This window comes from Plectropomus leopardus, chromosome 1 (genome assembly GCF_008729295.1).
Source record: "Plectropomus leopardus isolate mb chromosome 1, YSFRI_Pleo_2.0, whole genome shotgun sequence".
Classification (NCBI taxonomy): Eukaryota; Metazoa; Chordata; class Actinopteri; order Perciformes; family Serranidae; genus Plectropomus; species Plectropomus leopardus.
In genome coordinates this window covers 27,518,241-27,534,573 of record NC_056463.1, presented here as the reverse complement: position 1 = coordinate 27,534,573, position 16,333 = coordinate 27,518,241, and the positions used below count along the sequence as shown (strand labels likewise).

The following is a 16,333-nucleotide window of genomic DNA, read 5'->3' as shown; positions in this document are numbered from 1 at the left end:
CATCTTTGAGTCCAAGTGGAAGTTTATGCCTAATTTGAAGAAATGCCCTCAAGGCGTTATTGAGATATTGTGTTCATAAGAACAGGATGTATGTAGAAACAACCTGAAAACATCATGCCTTTGGCCACAGCTATCGCCAACACAGAGACATAAAAATAATTGTTGCTAAGCATTTTACGTCAAAAACAATTCTCTGCCCAGTAAGACACAAGAAATCTAATTTTAGGAATTTCCTGACATTTAGAGAGACTTAATCTTAAACTCACTGAATCTAATTTGTAAACCCAGCGCAAAGAAGATCTACAGGAGGACCTCAGTAAAATGTATCATGCAATCATTAACAAAAACCAAATATTTCACAGTCTTACTTAGTTAAAAAAAACAAACCCAAAATCATCAAAATCTAACAGATAAGAACTTAAGGCAGCAAGATTTTACAAATCTTACCAAAGCCTTTACCTGTTCAACGTATTTTACATGCTCTCTGGGTTGCACTGTCGCAACAGCTGGTTGTCTAATGGAGTTACATTCATTAAAATACCCTTTTTCTCTGGCTCACATGTCCTCGTTGGCCTGCAGCTATTTGTCCTCAGATGTAAACCCCCCACATTGATCATTGCTTACATCTCTGCTGCAGACAGACGGGGCAGTGAAAGCTATCTCTCTGTGCTAATCCCATTACAGGTTAATCTGCGCTTTGAAGGTCAGAGAGGGGCAGAGGTACAGGAAGAGAGGGCTTTCCCTTCAGCCGCAAACATATGTCCTGCCAAAATATAACTTTGAGGATGATCATTAGTCTACCAGCAGCCATTAATCTTAGTAAAAATACACAGAATTATGTAACAGTTATGTCATATATTATGGGATGTACGGAGTGTCAATATACACGCTCTATATGTTTTGACATGCCTGATAATTCGCACTGTGTTCATGACTACCTCCTGAGGCTGAAAGGAGAATGCAGACTGCAGTTATTAAATATTTCCCTACAAGCATATATGTTGCTTAGTCACCCTCAATTTAAGGCCTGATGTTACACAATCCACAGAGTCTAAATTTGGTCGAAACCACCCAAGGCTTCAGCTTCCCAAGAGCCCCAGCACTGATACGGGGGTCCAGAATCATGCCAGGAAGAAATATTGCATAACAACAGTAAAAGTTAAAAAAAAAAAAAAAGAAAGTAGCTTGCCAGTTTATGTTTCTTCTCGTACTATCAATATTTTGTAAGTTATAATTGATGATTCACATCTGAAAACACACACACACACAAACTGTGTGTCTGTCAAATCTTTAATGTTGGAGGCCACACTGTTGTTTGCAAAAACAGTGAGACATTTCTGCACAAGCCCCTGCGGCACCACACTGCAGGAGAATTAAGCTCTTGTTGAAGAAACTAAGCTAGTTACAGCCCTGTGGAGTGAATATTTCATCTTCATAAGCCAAATTAAGAGATACGCTGCCATAACTTCGTCAAAAAAAACTACACATTTCAACAGTGAAAACAGGAAGAACCTGGCTCTGAATCTTTGAATTGGCTTTCTACCTCTGAACTGATTTTGATTTTGACCAGTACCAAACTTCCATTTGGCTTTCAAAGCCAGATTTTAGGGGAAAGACGAAATTGAACCTAACAACAAACTGACAACCAAAAGCCAGAAACGGTGCAAAATAATAAATGTGGAAGACAAGAGACTTTTAGTCTTATGCAGGCTGCACATCTGGTTTCATTACACACCAAAAAGGGAAAATATCTGTTTTTCAGCTCAAAGCAATATTTTCTCATGTGAGGTTAATATTCCTTTTCCTTTTATTGGTGCTATTATATTTCTATTTTTTGTTTTTATATGCCATCACATTCAATTTGCTGATCCCTCTCCAAGCTTTAATCCGTTTGGCCTTTCCCCATGAAAATCTGCCCATGTATCATCCTCTGATCCTCTTTTTCTTGCTTCACAGAGACCTCTGGTCTATTCTTACTCGGATGTGTGGCTCCAGGTTTGATCTCAATGGCAGAGCGGCTCCAGCTGTCCTTCTCCACCTGAGACATCCTCTCACGGGTCATCTGGTAGGAGTCATCGGTGGCGCACACCGTGATCTTGTCCTGGATGATACCTTGACCTTCCAGCTGCTCGCGGCCGTCACTGCAAAACAAAAGCACAGAGTCACTGAACCGCAGAGCTTTCTGCTGGCTGTGCAGAGTAAAGACAGAGGCCTATAAGCTATCTTATAGCAGCATACCAACATGGACGCCATGAAGCATAAAGTGGCTTTGTGGTGGGAGCTGGCTAAGACAGGTCTATGGTTACTGTATGTTATGTCAGGCGCTGGATATAGCTCTGCAGCCCGCTACATGTGAGAAAGCCAGATATCCTGGTTCAAAGCAGGATAGAGCCTGTGGAAAACCACCAGGATTAGCGTGGCTCCTGCCAGAACACTTGCAAAACAAAGATCTTCTTGGACAAAACCAAAAAAGTTTAATGCACAAACCTGGGCTGCATTAATGCCCGGTTTTTTTAATGTTGAAAAATGTTTTGCAAATCCCAATTTCATTTTCACAGCACAATTATTTACGTGACCACAGATAATTTCTCCTCTTTATCCTCTACATACTGAAACAAATGTGAGTGAAGAGAGAGCAGGATCTTGCCCTCATGCTGTTACACTGTTTGTCTTGGCTCCAGCGGCTGACTGGAGCCAAGGCGAGTTTGTGTTCAGACCACAGTTAGCCATCTGGCAGCAGGAGGCAGCAGCAACAGAGCAAAACCCTCAGTTTCCAAGCGTATCCACTCCATAAACAAGGCATCGCAGGTCTCAGTAATGAGAGGGTCAGCCCTGAAATATACAGGAAATTACAATTGCCAAATCCTGTGTACAGTGAGCAGTGAGCTGACTGTTTCTCACGATGGCCTCAGAGACGTGGGCTCTCAGAGAGCTGACTGATGCCCTATGAAGATGACAAAGAGGTGTCGTCTGGGGTCACATGCTCCACAACCAGTCAATCAGATCAAACACATGCACCTAAAATTGTTGTGGCTGACCGATCTGGAACCTTAGCTTATTAAACTGCACTTAATTGATTGTTTGAAGTAAATATTTGCCTTTGGTGATCTGTGAGTAAATAAGATTTCTGGATTTTCTCTGAAGCTTAAAAAAAGGATTGTGAATCACGACAAAGCTACAATTTAGTGCACAGTTAACAGAAAGGAAAATACTTTAATGCTAGGACATACAGTATGCCAAAATATAAAGTTTTAGCTGATGAACTCCATACCTCGAAACATATTGGTGGATGCAGTCAAAGCTTGCTTGAGGTTGGTCTTTGCTGTCGCTGGATAAGTAGAAGGAGAAGACGCGAAGAGCAGAAGGTGACTCTGGTGTGGGAGCTGGGATCTTGATGTACTACACACACACACACACACACACACACACACACACACACACACACAAAGACAGTCAAATTTCACTAAACAGATAAAGTCCAACAGACAGATGATTGGCAAATTTTTGCATAAACAATCACATGACACATTAAACAGCACAGTCACTCATGTGCCAGGTTTTCCTGTCCTTTTAAAAGGCTTATCAGCACAACATTGAAGAGATAGGTTATATTGTTTCACAGGCCTGATAACAGCCAGTTATTTTAATGTGTCAGTGTTTCCTAAGACCTCTTGAGTTCATGCATCTTTTGTTATCTTTCAACTTATTGTAGGGGAAAAGAAATGCTCTACTCAGCAGAATCTCAGAGACAAACCCTGCTGCCAAATACTTTGTAGCCAAGAACACCAAGCCATCCAAACTTAAGGTTTGTGCAGTCAACATAAATCAATAAAATTTCTTTTTCACAACTTAACAGCCCACTGGAAAGAGAGGACTCTTACAAATACAATTTCAAAAGGTCCTGAATAAACAGCTCACTCCAATACAACACTGAAAGTCTAAAAGCCTGCTGATAGAAGCTGCATTGTTGAACAGAACAAATTCAATACTGACAATTTAGACATTTCTAGAACCAGTGGTGGGGCTACAAATATACACATAGGTGATAGAAAAATGGAAGTTTACACAGCTGTTTAAATTGAACAGATTTATCCTCTTGGGAGCGTGAATGTACTCAACAAATTTTAAGACCTTTTATGCTCATCTTAAGTTCATACTTTAATTTTGGATTTCAACTAGAATATGTCTAGATGTTTTAATGCTTACAAAAACCCAAAAACACACACACATTTTCCTCACACTGCTTGACCACCTGTATTCACCTTCTGTCTGAAACACTCAGTTTTAGCACTCGTCTCTCTAAGCCCCCTCCCAAAAAATTTCAGTCTTCTCTGATTGATCAGCATTTCTGCATGATCTGCATCTGCAATGCAACTGCAGCCAAATGTGTGTCAGTCTTATATTCTGACCTGATGACAGCACAAGAGGAAAGCTCCGAGTTTTAAAACATAAGGATTCTTCTCCCATAAAAACTGCATCTATAGTTGAAACCTTCAGAAATATTCATGATAATCAACACTGTGCTGACACATCATTCAATCATTATTATACAATATATTTTTTGTTCATCAAAGACAAATATGGTCTGATAAAGGCTCCTCCTCAGAGATTGGGAGAAGAGTATTGAAACCAGATGACACACATGTTGAGTCTTTGTCAGAGTACAGGAACACAGTACACGCATGACCTGATCACTGTCACTGCAGAAAATCTGGGAGATAATAGGAACCTGTGAGCGCAGAGTACAGCTTTTGACTGCAAAGCACTTGGTTTACTATGGATGAACTGTGGAGAAACACTTTGATTAAATGAAATTTCATATATGCGTGTGACGGCAATGGCACCACTTGCACATCTTGTTTTTATGGCATCTTCAATGCAGACTTGCATGTGATAAAGAACGAACACACACACACACACACACACACACACACACACAGGACCGAGAGTGAGACTTTGTGCCGCTCTGTAACTTTAAATAAATCTCCTTGGGTAAACAGTGTTTTTAAGAGTCCGCTCCACTGAGGCGTCCATGAGATCTCCTGGCAGACTCAGTGGAGCGCAGCAGAGCCAAGGCTGCAACCTCCAGGGCAGACAAACGCACACACGAACACACACGGAGACATATAATAACAGATCAGGAAAAATGAGGATCCGAAAAAAAGTAAGAATCTGCCCTGATTTGACCACTGAAAAAGATATAATTGCATGTTTGTGAGAGCAAATTCTGAAATACTTTACAGGCATTTTCATTGAGCTTTTGTATCTTAGAAGCACTAACATACAGAAGCTCTACGGGAGTTTTGGAGGTACATGAGCGAGTGTAAGAGGGAAATGGATACAGCGAGAGACAGGTCTGGAGCCACAGTGTATATGTAGCAAGTTAAATCTCAGAGTAAAAGGTCCCCTTGAAGTGGAGATCCACACTGTCATCACAAGTATTCTTCACTGCCTCCTAACTGTGGTGGCATGTCAGCAGTTTCCCATCAATCCCATTCTTCATGCTGTAGACAGCTGTGCCATCTTTTCTGGGTGGGGAGCAGCTTTAAGTGTTAGGATCATGAGGGATTTCCTCCACTTTCTCCTGTCGTGTCCCTCAAGTCTCCTCATTTTTTGTAAACAGTCAACCAGTTTCTGCTCAGGGTTTCCCACCTGTGCATGTGACACTGGTATCTACAGAATCTACAGGAGCTGGGCAGTAAATCTAAATCTAATGATCTAAAATTTGCTGGCAGGCTCAGTATAAATATCACCTGGGGTGAGTAAAACGCCACGTCAGGCTAGCAACTCACTTTCCAAGGGAAAAAACAGATTCTTTTTTTTTAAGGCTGATGATAGAAGAAGCTAAGGAGTAAACCATCTTGCTTCTCTCTCATCACTGTTGAAACTTGCAACAGCACAGCACCAATCAGGCGCTCATGAGAGAATGGCGGCATGTAAAGACAAGGTTTGTGAACTAAAGCACAAGTGAGCATTTCAGTTATCCTGGAAACTGGAGTACAGGTGGCAATAGAGGATGTGGGCAAAACTCCAGCTATTTATTGCAAAATTTGCCACACGTTTGAGGGAATGGCTAAGAAAATGGCATCTTTTTTTCAAAGTCATTCAGTTTAAGTCTTTAGTTGTATACTGGCAAGTGAAAATTTACATCGGGTAAGTAGATTTATGACTTTCCTGTATACAGCCTGACATTACATTAGATTTGAGCGGATGTTTTTTCCCATGTAATGTAAATACAATGGAGGTCGAATAAAGCCTAAAGGCTAAAATGGTGGATATTTATTTCTGTCATGTACAATTGAAAATTATTCCACCACTAGCTTTTCTAAAAGCTGCTATAATCAATATTCGTGTTTCAACAATTGATCAAATTACAAATATGTCATATAAAAGCAGCCACAAACCCACAGATTTCTATCACCCATCTGTGCAGTTCACTTCAGCTCTACTGAGCATTTTAATGTCTTTCAATGCATTGTTTTTGGCACCAAGGTTTACTGTTCTGGTTTTCAGTCTCAAAGAAAAGGAGAGTACACGTTGACTTATATTCAGGTAAACACAAACACAGCTCCAAATGAATGCTTTTGTTGGTCCATGTCTGCTGGATGTGAGAACCAACATGTTTGTCATATCACATTAAAATATGCAAAATTTGTTCCTTCTGCCCCAAATGGTAAAACAAATATGTTGCCCTGTGTAGCCTGCAGATAATTCTGTGCAATGTTCAAACTTTTGATGAGATGTTTATGAGGTGTTTATTTTGTCCTTTCTCTACCGTGCTGCAGTGCCTAGCATGTTTACTAGCATGCATATGTGCATTATTCTTAGCATAAAAGTGCCTCGATCAACAGGTGTACTGTTACTGCGAAGAAAGTTGCACAAATGGATGAATTCAGCTTTACTCTGTGCTCTATTTCATACCACAGCCCATTCTGTATCTCTGTTAGGGTACCAGAATGGGCTGTTGAGACCACCCCTACAGGAAACACTTCTCAGCTCTTTTCATTTAAGTGATTACAGCATTTTTTACTGAGGAAATTTTATGACTCCTGATTAAACTGACATTTTTTTCAAACTATAATGTACATCAGTCAATCTGCATTTAAGTCAGAGCTGGGAGGTTTCTGACCCCGACTTTATATATGAAAACAACACTTTAATGGCCGTAAAATAGGACATTTGTCAATAATCCACATTTTGCAATGTTTTAATGTTTGGGTTTTTTTGTGTATGCACACTGAACACTCACACCAACTGACAATTAAGTTGTTGTTAAGAGCTTTTGGCTTATTAAATTTGAATAATTAATAATTTGTTTGACTTAAAGTTTATCTTTTGAAACGACAGGTGAATAAGTGGTCACTTTAAACAATTCAGTTTTGGGTTACAAAAAAGGTACTTTAAACTCGACACAGCAATATGAGAACATATTTGTTCAAAGGTTGTGAACTCAATCAGAACTAATGATTTAGTAAGTGCTGTGCAGCCCACATTCAGCAGGGCCTCTGTGGCGTCACATCAGATGACGCAAGAATGCAACAGAGCAGCAAAGACGTTGGCTCTTTTTCTCTTATCAGCTCGCTGCACATGTCTGTACACGCAGGCTTTCACCAAAGGAATTTATACAAACTGTATGACACTGAGCTCTCATTGCACTGTATGATATAGACCAGCTTGTTTTCAGCGTGTCTGACATAACTTCTGTTTCAGTGTGTCTAGTTTGGGATTATGTAATAGCTGCCTGTGGGGAATCCCTTCAATGAAACACACTTAAAGACTGAACTGTGTGTGTCTCATTGGTTGTTTGAGACGGAGGTCAGAAAAACATGTTGTGATCACACTGCAGAGCTCACCAGAGGATTATTTCTCACCATGAGACAGTTTTGTTAGCATTTTTACAAGATGATAAAAGTACTTAATGACCACTTAGCCTAAGCCATTAAACTATAGTGTAATAAAGTTTAAAGCCTTGTTATTTCAGCAACCAGTGTGGTGATACAAACAAAGATGGCAATACATAAACAAATGTCATTCTGTAACTCTCTGTTATTCCAAGCTATCTTACACCTGAAAACCGGTTCATCTCCCTCCTTTGATTGTGAAACTCTGAATTACTTGTAAAAAACAGAGAAAGAGCTGGTAGTCAAGAGCTTCATAAAACAGGAGTTGTGCTTCTGTGTAAAATGAGGTCTGAGATAATCAAATCGTAATGCATGCTGAAATGATGAGCGAATAAATCAGTTACACTTTCTCCAGAAAATTAATCATAAACCATGTTCATAATCAATTAATCCTTTAAAGTTGCCCAACTGACTGCATGTAATGTGTAAGATGATGCTCGTATTGATAGACCCACAATTTTCATCATAATGTTAGAATGCAAACAAGGTAAACTAAAATATTGAGCATTATAAATATACCTGTTGAACATTAGCAAGTTAGCATATTCATTGTGAGCATGTTATGTAAACCCAAATACAGCCATGGAGCATGGGATTAAGATCAACTGAAGCTTCTAAACTGACCACAGAATCTGCGTGCACCAGCACGGACATCGTTCTGCCGTTCACTACTTTTAAACGGCTTATCTAGTTTTCTTCCCTCTCCTCGTGGCTCCACGGCCCACTAACAGGATGCAGGCCAGCAACCTTGCGGGTGTTTTTACAATTCAGATTACCATGATCAATCAAAGCAATGCATCCTGCAATGCATGTTGTTAAACAAGATCCATTTAAATAATTAAGTACCAGTTAACATAGCCAACCCTTTCAAACGCTGCATAACCAACTGTATTATCACTTGGCTTAACTCAATTTGCACAAAGTAAAGCTTGCAATAATACACACTACAAAGATGCCGTCTGTGTAGACAGGTATAAGTTAGCGACTAGCTTGTGAACATATGGAGCATTTACTAGTGAGATGGTGGAGACCAAAAATAATGCTAAAAGGAGAGTGAATATTAAACTTACATTTGTCGGATGAACTCAAATATGACTCAGAATGAATGCTTAAATTGCTTTTTGTGTACTGTTTGACAACACTTTGCCCTGGTCAGTTGTGTATACAGCTTGTTGTTCCCTAAAGTGGGCAAAGATTTTCTATATGCAGGTTTAAGTAATTTATAAAAAGCAAAAATTTCAAACCACTGCTCACTCCAACTTGTGAAATGACGGAACCTATTACCTTGTATTGTTTCATGTTCATTATAGTTGAATATCTGGACTGTAGGTCATATAAGCAGATGTCAAACTGATGGCACCTTTACTCTTTATCTATAATATATGTTGGTTGCAGCTCTCATCACCAAACAAAAAGGACAGAATCTCATGAAGAAGAACAGGCAAAGGTTGGTGTCAGTTAAGCTGTTCTGAGAAAGCATAATTTCTTAAATGAAAAGTTCACCATCCACCTGGCAATGCTGCTCACATTAAGTACTTGAAACAGGCCACACAGATGGTGAAGAGCCTTGTTACTTGTTTGAATTCCACTTCCAGTGGAATCCAACTTTCACTGTAAGTGCGATTAGCATTTCCTGAGAAGTATTACTGGGACAGCAGAAAGGTTAAGTATAGCTGAGTAATCTGGGCACTTGCCATTTCACAGGAACATAGCCAATCTGTAAAATATAAGAACTGAGCTTTTTTTTTTTTAAAAAAAAAAAGCATCAGTTTTTCTCAGAGCTGAAGAGTCTGAGCTCACACATCCCTGTTTGAGGACGCCTGGAGGAGCTGCAGATGCAAAGCACTTGAAGGTGAAAATTAAATGTTTTAAATAAGTTTTGAACTGAACTGTTATGCTTATCATGGCAAAATCACATTTCACAAAGCTTGTGCAACTCTGTCATTTATCAGATCATCCTCCAATCTTCCACTACAGTAATTAATAGTTTATGGGGTCCTGTTTTCATTTGATTGTACTGTCACAGGATTCCAGCTGTTGCCAATGCCCGTTCATGCACAGCGTCGTACCCAGGAGCACTGACTGGCATTAATCCAGTACTGCCTGCTCAGATGACCTCAGCTGGCAGACTTCAAGACCCCCGCAGTGCAAACTACAACAAGCACTCTCGTTCCCAGCCGCTGGGGGCCGCACCAAAGCCTGCTGCATTCTCCTGAGAGGCACACATGGCAATTCAAACACAGAGACGTGCTCTTACAAAAGGACACGGCACTTAAAGAATTCAACTGACCATGAATAATGAAATATTTATTGTCTTCCTTTCAAGTAAAATATTCAGGGAATGTGTGGGTTCCCAAGGCTCCATGCTTAAGAAATGCATATAAAAATTGCCCTAGACTTGGGAGCGACTTCCGACCTCAGTAATGCTCAGTGACCCCGAGAGGCCAAAAGACAAAGAAGCGAACCGAGACCAGCCTGAATCTGACAAGTGTTTCAACATATAATGCATTCTTTTAATCCAAACTATGGCCCCTGATGCCGACTAACTTCAAATATTCACCCCCAGACAAACCAGATTTATCCCTAATCCTAAGTGTCACTCTTTAGATGTTAATTTTAATTACCACAGCTTGGTCGGTCTTGTCCTGGTTGGTCTGTCTTTCCAATATTTCCTTCTCTGCCTTCGTCAACAGAAAATATTGAGCCTTTCCCAGTTTTGTTCTGTGCCATCAATCTCTTTCGAAGGCGTTACTCTTGGCCTATGGCTGTGTGTCCATCTGTTTTCTCCGTCTGTGAGCTTCACAACTTTTTGCTTTGAAACAGCTGTTTATTTGTTTCTGCGTGTCTGACAGACTCCTTTAATTTTTTGCGAATTTCCGTCAACATCAGCCATAAGTGCAAGGGAAAATTAGCTGAGGGCTGATTCTATGTGCAGATGTTGGTGGTGCACATAAAATGTAAGCATATGTAATGAAATAGTTTTATTTAAAATGCTGGTGTGAGCAAGCTTACAGTAGAGAGATGTCAATTAATCAAACACAGTCCTGTGAGGAGGCCGACTCTCTCTCATTAACTGTCCTCAGTCCGCAGAGGCAAAAAATAATAATAATAATAAAATAACCTCACTGCCATAACACACAGGCTGGGATTTTCTGAACTTCTTTATTTCTCTGTACCAGCTGACATTTTGGGTCATAATCTTGCTATATGAATCATTTTGGAAAGTAGAAAACAAATGTGGAGAACGTTAAACTTTTAACCCCATCACCTTATGTAACAGAATGAAGCAGCAGCAGTTTGAAGTTTAGTGAGTTGCTTTGTGCACTTCTAAATGGCACCTCTGTATGAAAACCAGAAATACAAGTATGTACAGTGATATCTGCGATTGTGGGTTTACACTTAATTCTGCAACTGTGGGCGTGTCTGTGGTGTTGTGAATGCTTTTTCATTTGTTTCCTGTAAAATCACGTCAAGGCTTGATTTTCTAAAAGATTTCTGAGGTATTCATGTCACTGCACTATACACAACATAATAATGGAATCTATTATAAGATAAAGGACAAAAGGGGACCTGTTATGCTTTTCCTTATGATATAATGTCGCAACCTCAGATGTTCATAAGAGGCTTAAGTTTCAAATAATGAGATAAACCCATGTTAAAGAAATCCCTGTCAGAAAAAAACCTCAGACCATTCACATTACTACGTACAACGTGTTTCTGCTACAACATGATAAAAGCTCAAGACAGATTTCTTTATATGGTCATCTGCTCTGGGCATGCTACTGAAAGTGTTACATTGTGTAACCTGCCATTGTTGTTCATTTTTCCCCTGATTTCAGATCAGATTTCTGAGATTAGAGTTTAGAAGCCTTTATTAGTGATGTTTCATGCTAGAAAGTGTTGCTATACTTCATTACATTCATTCCCATAGCGCAGTACTGGTACAGAGATGCCGAGTGCGCCATGGAGGTCTAAAGAAACTGGATACAGCGTAGCAGGCGGGGCCCTGTTTGTTCCTATGAAAGTTGATCAGTAGTGCATGATGCCAAAAAAGTTATACTTTCCGGGTATAAAATTCCCCAGATCTTCTGCACCATTAGGCACACAGAGCAAAAAGCCTAGAAACTTTATTGGCCGAGTGGCTAATTTCTGGTTTAGCACTGCGCTAACTTTAAAATAAAATGATAATTGTGTGGCTATTCAAGACTTTGGAAATGTTATTGGACTGAATGGAGCCAAACCTGTGTTTTTGCAGGGGCTGTGTTGCTAAAAAATTCATCTACTGAAAAAAGTGTTTTTGGGCCCCATAGCATTAAATGACCGACTCAGAAGTTGTAATTCCATGGTTTGGCCACAATGTCAAATTGCCTTCAAAGCCCGGCGCTGTTTCTGGGGGCTTGGAGAGCGCAGATGTAGAAGACCTGAAAATACTGACCAATCAGAGCAGACTGGACGTTTTCAGAAGGGAGTCTTAAAGAGACAGAAGCTAAAATGGAGAGTTTCAGTCAGAGGGTGACCACAGGTATATTCTGGCAGACAGTGTGAGAAAAATAAGATATTTTCTCAACATTACAACATATAAACATGTTCTCATAGAAAGCCAAAAAACAAGTATGTACATGAAAATGAGCATAATAGGTTCCCTTTAAGGTACTGAGAAGATGATAAATCGTATGTTTTCATCTTAAATAATTTTAATATGATAGTTTCATTTTCCTTTGACATCCCCAATACGTTTACCTTGGTTTTCTGAAAGCTGTGTGTTAATCTACAGGAAACATCAACACAACATATAAAAAAGAGGGTTGATGAAACTTGGTTAATTCTTTGATGTTAAGTTGCTTTTTTTTCCCACCATTACAAGCTACTACTTGAATCTGTCTCACTCTGACCTCTGTGACATTTAATGAAAGCACCAGAAAGCAGCCTAAAGGTGCCACAATAATCAGGGACTGACAAATAATCATTTAACTGGCTAATTGTTAACTGGGTTATGGTTACTTCAATTAGAAAAACCTTGATCAAGTATTGCCTTAATATGGTTAAAATCTAATTATTAGTTTGCATGTTGACACACACCATTATGTCTTACTCAACAGTAAGTTTGAACAATAAGTATTATAACATTTATATCTTTCATTCTTCTGATCATATTTTGGGTGACTGTTTCTTTTCTGACTCTTATCTTTCATTATTTGGTATTTTGTTATCATTGTTTTACACAAGCCTGTTGAGATAACCTGTGATTTCCTGTGGTCTGTAATCACAAGACTACTCCACTGACCTGCATCACATTTGAAATTTCCAACATCCAAACACAGAAAAACATACTGCCATTGCTATAAAAACAAATCCACAGTGAAATTTTTGACACAATAAAAGACAGTCAGTATGTGTGTTATCATAATGAGCCACAGTTCACTCTCGGCTGTCATAAATTTCTCCACACGTTGAAGATGCAGGACGGGGGAGGCTCATTTTCCTGGCTTTATCAAACTATAAAGTCGATTGAACAAAAACTGAGAGAGACTGCTGTCGGTGTGCAGGGCTTATGTTTCCTGCTAGCTTTTGGTTGAATGTGGGGTCTGGGTCTAGATCTCATGCAGGCTATTGTTTCCACATCCTCTGCAGCCTGAGTAATGGCCTTCTGAAAACAGGCCGTCTTTTGTTCTGGCCTCCTCGGCTCCAGAATGGGATGCCATGGCACTGCTTCCCCTTTCTGGTTGATAGGAGGAGAGGGAGGAGGTGCAGGGGGAGGAGGAGGGAGTGAAACCTGTCGCCACCACCGCTGTCTGTTATCAGCAGGAGGCAAGTCACTCTGGGCCCCGGTGCTAATGCAAACTCTGTGTGTGTGTGTGTGTGTGTGTGTGTGTGTGTGTGTGTGTGTGTGTGTGTGTGTATGTGTGTCTGTGTGTGTGTGTGTGTGTGTGTGTTAATCCAGCGTGAGCAAAGAGAGGCTCAGCTCCAGCTCCTCTCATCAGGGTGTAATCAGTATTACTGCCACTCATAAGGCTGAGGAGGGAGAAAGGCCAAAGTCTAGCTATCAGCCAAACATCTCCGCAACTGGCTTAGAGACACACAGAGACAAACACAAACACACACACACACACACACACACACACACACACACACACACACTCAGCCAGCCAGCCAGCCAGCCACCACCCTCATCCTTACTAAACACTACGTCTCATCATCTCATCACAAACAAAAGAGACGAATTGTTCCCAGGGCCACAAGTTGACACATGCCATTTAAGAAGAGTCCCCTCCACAATGGAGGACGGCGATACAAAACACAATGTGCGTCTGTGTCTCTGGCTGAGTGGAGGAACAAGGGACGGAGGGCAGCAGAGAAGGACATACAAAGAGACAAACTAGAGATTTAGCCTGTTTTCGCGTGTTTACGATCCCAAAGTCAATCAGTCAATGCTCGGAGCTACGCAGTGTCTTCTCTCTAGCTGAGTTCCACATGCTGGCACTGGGTGATTAATGTGGCTGCCTTGAGTGGGAGACACTGCATGTAATCAAGCCCAAGCCTGTAATCGCCTTCCATTCCTTTTCATTTGCAATTTCACAGAGGGGCAGAGCTGCTGCCAGAGCTGCAAGCTCCAGCATTTGGGGGGAGAGGAGGTCGGGCATGAAAGGGGTGGGGGGGTGGGGGTGGGGGAATTACGGGTGCTGTGGCACAAGCATCCCCCCCGAGGTCTCCCCTCCAATGCCAAGAACGATACATCTTTGGCAGGTTCCTGAGGGCCAAACTGTCAACTTCAACAAATTGTGGGTCACTGTGTCTGACAAAAGCCCCTCCTTCACTCCTGCAAAGCTAGGTGGGCTCTTCCACAGAATGCTTCTATCCATGCCAGGCCATACCACGACACGTGTGTGGGGGGGAGAAACAAGTGCTCTTTTATGCCTCATTTACTCATGGTGTGGATTTTCACATGAGGGAAATAGACGGGACACGTTCCTCTGCGAGCCAAGATGTGCTCCATATCTCCAAGCTGCTTAATCGGACAGAGAGCGCATTTTTCGAGAGCCACTGCTGCTGAATCTCAGAGGGCTTCTTGTCTCCTCCTCGCATACACTTGCTGGCTAAATAAACATGTAATCCAGTCCATGCACAAGATTTTCATTCTTGGCTTTTAATACAAAGTAGCAACTAATAACCACCAGTGTTTTAAAAAGCATACTTCCTCAACAATTTATCCCTTTGTGGGCACAAACTGATTAACGTGATCTGAAGAAACCAACACGCATTAATAACAAGTGACATGTACGGTACACTGAAGAGATTACTTAAATGCAGTGAAAGCTTGTTTGAAATGTGAAAGTAAATTCTTTATTGCCCCACATATCATCAGTGTGTTAACTACTTTTTTAAATGTTATGTTTCAAGATTATTTATGCATGACTTAAGAGTGCATTTTTACATTACTTTATATTGTAGTCATGTCTTATGTCTTTGATAATTCAGCTTCTAAAGCAATTAAAAGCCCTTTTTACACAGAGAGTGTGCAACAGGGCTGCTACAAAGTCCCCAAACATCACTTTTGCATTCTTTTACAGAATCAAACAGCAGCATAATGCCGCATCTGTGTTTGTTTATAGACAACATGCCGGCATCGTGGAAGCACATGAGGCGCGAGAGGAATGACATTTAACAACGCCATCTGCTTCAAATGTGACATATAACATCCATGTCTGCAGCACTACATGAAACATAATAATGGGTCAACATGACAATAACAATCATTTACCAAGCCTATTATATGGCATCTTCCCGTCTTGAACAAGCAGTGGAAAAGGGGTTAGTATAACATCAGTGTTTATATGTTCCAACTCCCCACAGGAGTCAGATTAAAGTCTGAACTTCAAACTTTGGTCATGGGTAAATAACTAAATGTTTATGATGGAGGATGTTTGCACTGTTCTCAATTTTAGTCTCCACTCCATTACATCCACAGCAGGGAGGTTTCTATCATGTTGGGCACAAACAAACCCTGAGGGCAGGCCACAACACATCAGGGCTGACTGTACTCAACTCAATTTGGGTGATCCAAAGAGGGTGACAACACACAGGCTGCATTCCCCCATTCATTGTTATTCAAATCAGAGGATACAACACACAGAGAGGAGCCTCTGGGGATCTCAGCATAAGCAGCGTAAACACACAAAAACCTTTAGAGATACTCATGGAAAAGCAAGTGCCAAAAATTCCCCATCTCTTTCATACACACAGGCAAACCAAAAAAACAAACACACACCACACACAGAGGGTCCTCGGGGGATCCACTCTGGTCCTGCCAGGCTAAAGACTACTGCACAATGGGCAGAGGGGGCAGGACAGGAAAAAGGGAGGTGGGCCATGAATAAATCATGCCTTTAGGCCACACAGGGTACAGCATAAACACACACACACACACACACACA

General features: G+C 40.8%; 1 protein-coding gene across 1 annotated transcript in view; it reads right to left on the bottom strand.

Moving 5' to 3' along the window:
* The window catches only part of LOC121962122 (RNA polymerase II elongation factor ELL2-like), a 31,489-nt gene that overhangs the window by 11,888 nt on the left and 3,268 nt on the right, over nucleotides 1-16,333 (bottom strand). Inside the window, exons 3-4 of the mRNA XM_042512350.1 lie at nucleotides 3,272-3,399; nucleotides 1,978-2,141 (exon numbers count right to left, since the gene is read on the bottom strand). Of these exons, the coding sequence (XP_042368284.1) occupies nucleotides 1,978-2,141; nucleotides 3,272-3,399 (292 nt within the window). The remainder of the gene's footprint in view (nucleotides 1-1,977; nucleotides 2,142-3,271; nucleotides 3,400-16,333) is intronic.